The sequence below is a fragment of the Mytilus edulis genome, chromosome 3 (genome assembly GCF_963676685.1).
Source record: "Mytilus edulis chromosome 3, xbMytEdul2.2, whole genome shotgun sequence".
NCBI lineage: Eukaryota > Metazoa > Mollusca > Bivalvia > Mytilida > Mytilidae > Mytilus > Mytilus edulis.
In genome coordinates, this window is record NC_092346.1 from 72,182,140 (window position 1) to 72,194,597 (window position 12,458).

The 12,458-nt window shown below is 30.7% G+C and overlaps 1 protein-coding gene across 1 annotated transcript in view; it reads left to right on the plus strand.

Moving 5' to 3' along the window:
• The window catches only part of LOC139517338 (neurogenic locus notch homolog protein 1-like), an 82,759-nt gene that overhangs the window by 41,164 nt on the left and 29,137 nt on the right, over nucleotides 1–12,458 (plus strand). The window contains exons 35-50 of the mRNA XM_071308271.1: nucleotides 142–255; nucleotides 1,098–1,211; nucleotides 2,590–2,703; nucleotides 4,092–4,205; nucleotides 4,696–4,809; nucleotides 4,992–5,105; nucleotides 5,617–5,727; nucleotides 6,563–6,676; nucleotides 6,950–7,063; nucleotides 7,783–7,896; nucleotides 8,275–8,388; nucleotides 9,087–9,200; nucleotides 10,943–11,056; nucleotides 11,463–11,576; nucleotides 11,736–11,849; nucleotides 12,241–12,354. Of these exons, the coding sequence (XP_071164372.1) occupies nucleotides 142–255; nucleotides 1,098–1,211; nucleotides 2,590–2,703; nucleotides 4,092–4,205; nucleotides 4,696–4,809; nucleotides 4,992–5,105; nucleotides 5,617–5,727; nucleotides 6,563–6,676; nucleotides 6,950–7,063; nucleotides 7,783–7,896; nucleotides 8,275–8,388; nucleotides 9,087–9,200; nucleotides 10,943–11,056; nucleotides 11,463–11,576; nucleotides 11,736–11,849; nucleotides 12,241–12,354 (1,821 nt within the window). The remainder of the gene's footprint in view (nucleotides 1–141; nucleotides 256–1,097; nucleotides 1,212–2,589; nucleotides 2,704–4,091; nucleotides 4,206–4,695; nucleotides 4,810–4,991; nucleotides 5,106–5,616; nucleotides 5,728–6,562; nucleotides 6,677–6,949; nucleotides 7,064–7,782; nucleotides 7,897–8,274; nucleotides 8,389–9,086; nucleotides 9,201–10,942; nucleotides 11,057–11,462; nucleotides 11,577–11,735; nucleotides 11,850–12,240; nucleotides 12,355–12,458) is intronic.

Below are 12,458 nucleotides of genomic sequence, written 5' to 3' on the forward strand. Positions count from 1 at the left end.
TGATTTTGTAAAAATATTTATCTTAGTTATATAAGGAAAATATAAAACCACATATGGTAAGTTTTACATTATGGTAATTATTTCGGCCAAATAAGTCTTCATTACTATAAATAATTTGCTTCTAAATATTTATCTCTGTAGATGTAGACGAATGTTTTAGTTCTCCCTGTCAGAATGGAGGTACATGTACTGATCTGTTAAATGACTTTTCCTGTTCCTGTAATCCAGGATACACTGGAAAGAAATGTGAAACCGGTGAGTAATTAAAAACACACATTGAGAGAGCTTTTTGTAAATTACGCAGACGTTTTTGTAGTGAATAGTCTTCTAAAATGCGTTCTATGAATTCATTTAATGTTTCTTGAAATTTTGATAAATTATGGTAAACATACGAATATATCACTGTTTAATAAACTTTTATTAATAAGTTAAAGATGTGGTATGAGTGCCAATGAGACAACTCTCCAACCAAGTTACAATTTGAAAACCATTATAAGTCGAAGTATGGCCCCCAGCACGGAGTCCTGGCTCACATTAAACAGCAAGATATAAAAAGCCCACAAATGATTACTGAAAAAACATTCAAACAGGAAAACTAATGGTTTAATCTGTATTAAAAAATCGAGAAACGAAAGAACAACATCAACAAACGACAAACATTGAACAGTTGCAAACAAATGTAGCGGGTTTGAACGTTCTAATAGGAAACAACATTCACCCAACCTGAAATAATAGTGAAACATCACAACATAAAACCACAAACTATGAAATATCGATTAAAACGTCTTCACTCAATCAAAAGACATACATGTATTAACAAAAACAAGTGAACATACGCTGAACGAATAAATTTGTTTTATGAAATAAAAAAGGGGGAGGGGGAAAGATGTGAACAATTTCATAAAGACAACCACTACTTTGGGCAGAATGCCGCCAAAAATAACGTGCATATTGGTTATAAAAATAATTTATAGTAAGGTATACAATAGAAGACGGAAATATATATTATAAAACAAATTTGTAATTTTGTAATTTTGTATATACATAAACATGTAAATCTTTATTCTTGGATAATATGTTTGACTTTTACCAAATAGATATTGACGAATGTTTACGCCGGCCTTGTGAGCATGGTGCAACATGTTCTGACCTGGTCAACGATTATAACTGCACATGTGCACCTGGATATACAGGAAGACATTGTCATACAAGTAAGATCTATTTTGTTTACCTGATAGTTTAACCTGTCCATAACCTGACTTCTAAGAACCAATGAAAGTTTAAACATCACCAGTCTAAAGCAATTACGAAATTTAAAAAAATATATATTGTTCAGATTGATCTAATGACAGAAGCCATTCAAGTAATTTTATTTTCTCTCTACCTTCTCTAATTGAAAGACAGATGTAAGATAAACTCATTAGTGAAACAGGTTTATGCTTAATTAAGACTTGTTTGCACTTCGTCTTCATGAAAACAAATAAGTAGGCCAAATCAATAATGAAGTTGAAGTGCATTTAAAATCTTAAATGAAAAAATGAATATCTTTCAATTTCAATTTCAATATTTCATATATATCGAACGTTCTATTAAATCATTTGAAATAAAAGACAGTAAAAAGTACAATCATAAAAATACTGAACTCAGAGGAAAATGAAATCGGAAAGTCCATTATCACATGGCAAAATCAAATGGCAAAACACATCAAAAACGAATGAACAAGAACTGTCATGTTCCTGACTTGGTACAAGCATTTTCAAATGTAGCAAATGGTGGATTAAACCTGGTTTTATACTGCTAAACCTCTCACTTTGTTGACAGTCTCATTAAATTCCGTTATATTTACAATAATGCGTGAACTAAACAGACATAATAAATAAAATAGTCAAAATATGGGTACAGCAGTCATCATCGTGTAACAATTTTAAAAGGAACAATTTATCGGAACACAAAAATAGTTATCTACAAACACATTCATTGATTCGCTGGTCTGACATCAGAAAATTTCATACGTCACATATTTTTGTCGTTCAATGTTTATACAAACAATTTTAAAATTTCACATGGACAATGTTAGCATACAGGGTTAAAAAATTTAAAATAAAGTATGTAAGAATTTATGTCTGAAATAGACCGAGATTTAAAATAGTCCAAAAGTTCTATAGAACTTATAATAATCTACAAATAGTTCATTCTACTACGCGATTGAATAATTTGACGTTTGTGTTTTAACGTATTTTCTAATTCATAATAGAAATATATCATAATGACATATTATAGAACAATAACATACTGACCAGCCAGAATAATAATAAATCTAAACATTGAGTTGTATCTTGTCGATAGTTTAATATAATTATACGACTTCGTATTTTTCTTGCTCGTAATTAAAATGCATCTTTAATTTAAACATGCATGTATATACATACGATAAGGTTTTTTTCTCCTTGATACATCCGTACAGTGACCTTTTATTGTTTTTTTTATCTTCATCATTTGAACTCTAGATAATTCTCTGTATGTTGAAATATATATTTATTATACCATTCTCCTATATATTCTAAATATTTTAAATATACCTTTCTTCAGATATTGATGAATGTTCAAGTAACCCTTGTCAATATGGTGGACGATGCATAGATAAGGTGAACGATTATGAATGTGTTTGTCTTCCAGGATACACTGATAAAAATTGCTCTACAGGTAAAACTTTTGCTTTAACCTATTGATACAAAATTAGTCTGTAGTTTTTTGCGTTATGTTTCCTTCTATTGTTTCTTTAGCTGTCTCGAAATGATAATTACTCAATTGAAAAATCAAATACGGCTCTGTTATATTCTCTTAAGATAGCTGGTCCACCTCATCCGATTTCAACTGCATATATTTGAACTCTCTACAAAAAGAGTGCAGTACCTCAAATGGGATATTCAAAATTACAAGTCGAGGTTGAGCCGACCATAACACGACAAAAACAGAAAAAAAACCAGAGAAAGATAAATAACAGTATAAAAAACACTACATTGCAAATTTAAAACTGAAAAATACGAAACCAACCTTAGATGCTCAGGCAGGAATAGAAAATCCTGCTACAGATGTGTCACCTTCTTCCGTTTTGAATTTTTCTCGGAGGTCAGTCTTTTTGTGATTCTACTTTTTGCTACCGAGAAAAGAAAACTTCACAATAGGAAAACTGAAATTATCTCTCGTCATACAGTGGGGTTCTAAATCGAATCTCGTTGTCAATTTTTTAAATGCAGTTAAATATGAGACTTTACTTGTATCTGTGGTTTCCGATGGGATAGATCCCATCAACACAATCAGCAACATATAAATTGTTTACTTATAGTACAATATCTATATAGCGGAACGTAAAGTTAGGTATAAAACTGCTAGATTTTCTTCATTCTTCACGCGATGCTCCGTCATTAAATCGGCTGACACGAATAACGGAACAAGTGGGCATCACGAGGAAAACAGTGTAATTAGTTTGCCCTTTAAATAACTCATTTCGTTATTTGTGTCGTTCAATTGTTGTTTCATTGACTTATTCCCTACTTCCACTTTTTTTGTAATTGTATACAGTCTACAAAAAATAAACATTTATGGCATTTTTTACTGACTGAGAAGACGATCGTTGAAGTGCTCTTTCAAGATAGGCTAATCACGATTTCAAATAAGTGTGTGTTAAATGAAACTGAATTAAGATATGAGGCTAATAAAACGTCTGGTTTTTTTCCTTTTGATAAGGTCTGGTGTAGTAGAAATGTATTGTCTGCTAGATTTAAACGAATAAATAGATATACGAAGATGTGGTATGAGTGCCAATTTATAAAAGAAAACCATTATAGTTCAAGGTACGGCCTTCAACACGGAGCTTTGGCTCACACCGAACAGCAAGCTATAAAAGGCCCCAACAATTACTAGTGTAAAACCATTCAAACGGAAAAACCAACGGTCTAATCTGTATAAAAACGAGAAACGAGAAACACGTATGAACTATATATACAGACGACAAATACTCTACATCAGATTCCTGACGTAGGACAGTTTGTTTTGTGTTTTGCGAGATATCATTTTGTACTTTGATTCAGATATTGACGATTGTATACCAAATCCATGCAGAAATGGTGCAACATGTAGTGACCAAGTAAATAGCTACAACTGTGCATGTGTTCCTGGTTATAGTGATAAAAATTGTGGCACAGGTATACTTAGATATATTTATTGGTGTTGCTCAATTTTTATGAATGTTTTAGCATAATGAACTGCAGAATATTTCATGTATTTTAAACATGCTCAACGTAAGAATGTCTCACATATATTTTTTCAAGTTCAATTTTTGAATATCTTTACAATGTGACATATTTTGGATTCCAAACACTAATTTTAATTTACCAAATTGTGGATATAATGTCTCGTTTCATTACAAGTATTTGTTTCGAAAGACTTGACTTGTAGTGAAAACGTCTGAACTTATTAAAAGATTTTCATAGCATTTCATAATATACTTATAAGAAGTCACATTTCAAAACTTTAAATTAGCAATCATTATTTTCTTGTGTATTGTAGTCTCATCCTAATACCTTCACATGACATTATCCAGAATTTTTCGTTCGTTTCTGTAAATTTGACTTACCTTTCAAATCTTGACCTGCTGCATCATTTTTGTATGATATGTTTCTTTATTTTCTGCAGATATTGACGAATGCTATAGATCACCATGTCAAAATGGCGGCAGTTGTACTAACTTGATAAATAACTATACATGTTCCTGCAAATCAGGTTATACTGGATATAACTGCGAAACTGGTAAGTTTATCATCTTTGAAAAGAAATGAAGCAAATATCAACAAAATGTGTTTCCTCCTTTACATGATCATACTTGAATATATTTGATCCTTATTTAAGATGAAGGTGAATGACCCTATCAAATATTTTTCGTTAATATTTGTTTGTATTGTTTTTCTTTAAAACGAATGATCTTTTTACAGATGTCAACGAATGCTCATCTACATCGTGTTTGAATGGGGCGAGTTGCCTTGACCAGATAAATAAATATACCTGCATATGTGTCCAAGGATATACCGGGTATAACTGTCAGATTGGTAGGTTATATATGCATGCAGATTTAAGGTGCATGCAAAGTATTCGTATGTGTAGTCTTTCTGTCTATATGATATTGATATAGCATTGCCGGTTTTCACTTTACCTTAAAAACAAGTTTTGCAGCTTGGAGTCTTCAAATATTTATTTAGATAGACATGATTAATTAATCAGACAATATATTTCTTACATACGAGTACGATCTGTTTTATGCTTGGTGTTGACAAACTTGATAAAAACAAGAACATCAGAAATGGTAAGTATGGTATTATTTTTCTTATTTCATCATTTCAAATAATGAACACAAATGCCAAAAACACTTTTCAGCCTGAATTAAGATAAATATTGATAACAATATTTAACAATATTTTAAAGGTTCAAAGGGAAAAACACTGAAAAATGCATTTTTATTTATCTGTAAAGTGGTCTATTTCTTTGAATTTGTTTTTCTTTTAAGTTTAATTGACGTCATTAAAATAATAACAACTAGTGTTATACATATTTTACTGACAGACATTAACGAATGCACAAGTTCTCCTTGTCGTCATGGTAACTGTACAGATGATGTAAATGGTTACAATTGTTCTTGTTTCCCTGGTTACAGCGGCTATAACTGTGATACAGGTAATTCAAAAGAAATTGGACAGTTATTTAATTCTTATTTACTAATTATTTTAATTTCAAATTGAACTGTATGAATGAAACCATAAAATATATTATTTTTTGCGTCATTTTTTGCGGCTTTTTTGTCAAGTGGAGAAAGATCCACACTTAAAGCCAAAAGTTTTATGCATAGGAAGTATGAGTACATTCACAAATGAAAACTTATATGAAAATGATACTTAATAATTGTTTTGCGTTCTAAGTTTCATCTGGATATAACTTCATCACACTTAAAACTAAAAGTTTTATGCATAGTAAGTATTAGTACATACACAAATGAAAACTTACATGGCCAAAATGGACCTTAAATAGCCAATTTTAAACTAAAATAAAACCTCCACAGATGGAATTCAACCCTTAGTTTCTGAGAAAGGATGTGAGGGGGTATCAAAAACATTAATTCAAAGAAATGTTAACAAACTTTATTAAAAAGAGGAAAAGATGAACAGAAAAGCAAAAATCAATATTTTATTCGGCATTGAAAGTTTGTTAAAGAACCAGGGTTTGAGAAGGTAAGCGATTCCTGTTCAAATATTGGCACCGTATGATTGCAAGACAACAATATGATGAAAATTCACATTCGGCGATTTCAAATACAAAAAACACAACGTGTTTGTTTGTAACGAGCAGATAACTAGTTAGTACACATATAAATAAACGAGATTGCAAAAAATGTCTTTAAACGTAATTTAATTTTAGAAAGTGTAATCATATTATATATATATACATTTTACGACTATTGTATTGTAATTCATTTTTGAAATGTAGATTTTAATTTATGTTGGTGATATTATAGATATAAATGAGTGTTTAAGTTCTCCTTGTCAACATGGTGGAACCTGCAGAGATCACGTTGATTTTTATACATGTGATTGTATGCCAGGATTCACCAACTACAATTGTGAAACAGGTATGGATTGTTCTCTTATAGGTCCTGTATTTACCAATTCCTTCTTGTCCTGGTTTACATATATTCATTTTCTATGTCATGAAAAACACTACGGAAATCATATACTGCAATAGAAAGTAGTGATGAAAAAGATTAGATTTCTAAATTTTACATGAATCATTACGGTTGTAAAACTTTTTGTCGTGCTAAATAACTTACGTATAATGGAGTACAATGAGACATGAGTTTTCTCATTGAAAATTGTTCCATCATTTAGATTCTATTTTTTCGTAGATATGGATGAATGTGGAAGTACTCCTTGTCAAAATAATGGCACGTGTCATGATCAAGTGAATGGTTATACGTGTCACTGTCTTCCCGGGTATACTGGAACCTTCTGTGAAACAGGTGGGCAAATATATAAACACAATTTCCAATAGAAATGTGTCTACGTTTTACTTTAATATTTTAAAGATTAGGCTACAAATATTTCGGGCAATTTTAACCAATGACAGTTTTGACTTTTGTTATCTCTTGGGTTGTGCCGTAACACTACTGTCCCAAGTGAGAGGACGAGATAGGGGCTTTTATGTATGTTTGACAAGGCAATACGGTGACATAGTTGCTAACCCATATTTCATTTAGTAATTGTTCGAGAGTTGTTTTATTTGCAATTATACACTACATCTTCTTATTTTTATAGACCCTTAGTTTTACTTTTCAAATTTAAAATAGGTAGGTTTTTGCAAAATGATAGGATTAAGATAAATACAGGCAACAATGAATTACCGGTGTTCAAAACTAGTAAATCGATTGAGAGAAAACAAATTTCTGGTTACAAAACTAAAACCGAGGAAAACACATCAACAACAAGTGGAAAACAAAGGAAGAACGATGTGCAATAAAGATAAACACCAACAAACATAGAAACGATTGAACCTGGTTAAATGGCTAGTCATCCCCACACTTTTGTTAAGTCTCTGTTTTTAATCGAACTCTGATTACGATGTTTCATCTGTGTTTTTGTTATATCGATATCTAATAGGTTGAAAATTAAAATGTGTGCCATTATGTTGAAATTGCAAATCAAATTTTATCATTTGTTTTGATAACATACATTATTCCAGACATCAACGAATGTAATAGTTCACCATGTAGAAATGGTGGTAGCTGTCATGATTTGATCAATAGTTATCAATGCAGTTGTCGTCCAGGCTTTAGTGGCAGAAACTGTGATGGAGGTAATTAATGTGCCACCTTCAAGTAACCTTGATAATCTTTTAAAGGTAAAAGCGTTTTCACGTGTATATCCATTATTATTAACTAGGTGATTGCGTTATTAATCGAAGACAAATGTTTCAACATAGGTTACCTTTTTTATATCCCAGAAATATTTTTTAATGAATTGACTACAGTATAGGTGTTTAGTCAATTTTATACGATTAGGCTGATATCTAACATGAAGAAACGTAGAGCAATGTCAGCCAGGAGAAATGTGTTTTGGATACTTTAAGCGGTTGTATTAAATAGAATACAGATTTACCAATAACTAATTTGTTGTTACTTGTTAATGTTTTCCGTCAACATTTGTTTATTTCTGCATTCCTCTATTTCAACAGATATTGATGAATGTTTGAGTAAACCCTGTGAACATGGAAGTCGATGTATAGATAAAGTGGATGATTACGAGTGTATATGTCGTTCTGGGTACAATGATAAAAACTGTTCTACAGGTAAATGTAACTAGGAAATACAGAGGAAACAAATATACAAAGTTGTAGAAGGACACACAACGGGTCAAATAAAACACCAAAATATACAACCATAATTCTTTAAAACATATAGGGGGAATAGAGATGGAACAACAACAAAACTTCTTCGTACCTTTCTCTAAAAAAACTTCAGCTGATTTCAAAGTCCAATTAAATAAACTCATCATAAATACCAGGATTGAAATTTTATATCTACGCAAGACGCGCGTTTCGTTTACAATAGACTCATCAGTGACGCTCAAATCAAAACAAGTTAAAAAGGCCAAATAAAGTTGAAGAGCATTGAGGACCAAAAATTCCTAAAAGTTTTGTAGAAATCAAAAAGAGATCATTTTATTGCATTTGATGCATATTTGGTAAAATTAAATTAAACTGTGTCTACCAAAGTTTTAGTCCATTTGTAGCATACGCAAAATAACCAATACCCAGAAAAGCATCGTTACATTTACCAATGCATCGTTTTTCGTTTTCTTCAAGCAAATAATCTCAAAATATTAAATATGAGCATAAAACTATGGATACTAGTATATTGAATAACGTTTGTGGCACTTTAAAGAAATATGTTTAAATGACGGGTTTATATTCAAAATTTTATTTTACTTTTTTTTTATGTTAAGTAGATTATCAATTCATTTATGTATATATTTATTCATATTCAGATATAAATGAGTGTTCAAGTGGCCCTTGTATGAACAATGGTACATGTGTGGATCAAGTCAACGGGTACATATGTAATTGTGATGCTGGGTACACTGGCATTAATTGTGAAATAGGTCAGTATGATATAATATATAACGTAAATGCGCATACGCTGTTCAAAACTTAAGCATGATATTTAGTTTTACAGATATGAATAATTATTCTTCAAATGCATGTGTTTATAATTGGCCTTTATATTAATTTATTATAGCTTATGTTATAATAGATGTTAGCATATAATGAGATTTACTGCAACATTTTATCGAAAGTTTCAAGAATACATAGTGTATTTAGTTATAATAGTGGAATGTCTTATAAACATTACAGATATGTTTATGTCACTTCCATGTCGTGAAATTTCACCATAACTAAAACAAGATAAGTATATGACTTTAAATTGGTATTGATGTGGTTCACACTATACAGTATACACAATGGAATACTGACCGTCATATTTTTTATATGTGAGGTACTGCACTCAGGAAAAAGGATTCTGTGTTGATGCATATTGTCTCACTTAATATATGGTAGATTTACAGGAACATCCAAGAATATTGAATAATTAAACAGACCAATCCAAAAAATACCACCAGATTACTAAAATAAACAATTAAAAAAACTGACTAAGTAATGTCCAAATGGCCTAACTGGATATATCCCTGAATGGGTAACCAGATTTACGTGCATGCGAAATTTCCACTGTACTATCTATTGCCAAAAAATATAATAAAACACATAATAAAAAACCTGCAAAGTATAGGTAACAAGACAACACTGGAATGAACAAGCAGATCAAATATGACATGTAATAGGGAAAAAAGAGACAAACTTTACTAGGGTAATAATCAAATACAGCGATTCGTATAGAAGCAAAAACTAATATAGGCAAAAAGTAAAAAAGAGAAAAGACGAACAGCAATTTGTAGATTCAGTTATTACATAAAAAATAACGCACTGACTACCGGAGTTTATCTGAGAAGATCCGAAGGGGTGAGAAGATTTTTCTCCAGTAATAGCAACCATTATGTGTTTTGGGAAAAATAAACCACCGATAAAAGTAGCGTTCCAGAATGTTAGAATCAAGCAACAGATTGCTACGATGACAAATATAACATATCCGATGGCATCAATAACACATATGTATAAAGAATAATGGTCAACAAAAGGCGAGAACTTTCGAAGGAATGACTTCAAATTTAATAATCGGAACCCTAGATTACATATTTTCCTATAAAACACAAATGCTCTATCATGATCAGCATAATATGGAACGGATAATCTAGTTTATCGTATAAACGGTGAAAAATAACTTCATATGAAGGCGAGGCTGGAAAGTAGCTACAAAAAAAATTAGAAGGTTTACAATGGAAAGATGTAATCATCTAATTATTTTTAAGTTAAGATGTCAACTGGATCTTTTTTATTCAAATTTTGAATGAAAGTCATGATACGAGGCAGACTGACGGCAATCTTAATCTCAGGAAATATGGAAAAGTTGCGTTTAACATAATCACGATCCTTTGAATTGCTTTGTGAGAAGTCATAATCTATGTTAAAAAAATGTTAAAGGATATTACTAGCCAATTATTATTTGGTAATTCACGAGAAAATCATGTATGAAATCAAACTAAAAATGAAAGCAGAATTAAACTGTACTCGCTACTGTCGTGTAATTAAATGTCCAGTTGTTTACTTCTAAATTTTAACTATGGTTACCTGTGTCTCGTCTGTTTTACGAAATTTGAATAAAAATTATAAGATCAAATACAGTTTAAACAACCAAACTTAGCACTACTATGTTTTTTTTAATTTCCAGATATAAATGAATGTGCTGGAGGTCCATGTAAAAATGGCGCAGTATGTAATAACCTGATTGATAAATATACTTGCACATGTTTACCTGGTTACACTGGATATAACTGCACTCATGGTAAGTTTTAGATTTCTGATTCCGATTTAAATACATAATTGAATCATTTATCGATAATATATTTTATAATTAGTTATATTAATTAAAAATCCCAAGATATAAAAACACTACATAATATCAAACAAACCAATATAGTGATGAATTGTTAAACGAAGAAAGTACCTTTCACTTTTTTATAACTGTGAAAGAAGGTAAAACACCTACTTGACATAATTAGTAAAAAAAGAAAAGAAAAAAAAAACGAACTCAAAGGAAAATTCAAAACGGAAAATCATTTGTTGAATGACAAATATCAAAGATCTGTAAAAACAAGTATATTTAAGTCTATAATGTTATTAATACAATCTTAAAACAATTATGAGTATACCAGCAAACAAAGTTTTTTCATTTTCCATTTTTTTTTCAGATATTGATGAATGTTATAGTTCTCCATGTCAACATGGTGCTACCTGTCACGACCAGGTTAATAGATACAGCTGTCAGTGTGTACCAGGATATAGCGGGACATTCTGTGAAACAGGTGATTATGTCCATTGATCATCTTGTAAGATAAAATAGCAAATCGATACATGCAACAAAGTGTAACCCTTTTTTTAAAACACAACGTGCATTGTTATAGTTCAGATGTTATTTCAATTATATAGCTAAGCAGTAGATAATAATGCGACATCTTTTTCAGACATAAACGAGTGTCAAGGTGCTCCATGTATAAATGGTGGAACTTGTAATGACCTCATAAATAATTACAACTGTTCCTGTCTACCTGGTTATAGTGGACGAAATTGTGATGGCAGTAAGTTAAGTTAAATTGTTTTAGAGTATTATGCAATCAATAACCATTCATTCTTGAAAGTACAGTGACAAAAAATGTTACTTGACAACAAAACAGATAGGCAATAGTAAACTTTCTTGTTTCTATCTAGAGAAAAATCTTAATGTGCGTATAGATAAACTGAATAAAACAATAAACTTGTTTCAACATACCTAAATATAAACGAATATCTTATAGCTTCAATTGCTGTATTTGTCTTTGCTTCTGGTGTCGATTTTTGTCTTGCTAATGGTTTGCTGTAATGGAAGAACACCAGCATTATATGCATATCAATTGTACTTGTACGTAATATATTTAGAGAGATAAATACGAATAACGAATAATTTATGATATAAACCTTTTTCCACAACAGACGTGGATGAATGCTCATCTGTGCCTTGTCAACATGGAGGACGTTGCATTGATAAAATCAACGACTACGACTGTATTTGTCATGCAGGATATACAGATAAGAATTGTTCTACAGGTAATGTAGAATTCTTTTCTAATCTGTTTCATTTTTTTTTATATATAAATGTAAAATGTCAAGTTAAATTTTAGTACTAATTTGCAAATAATCTAAGGTTTTCT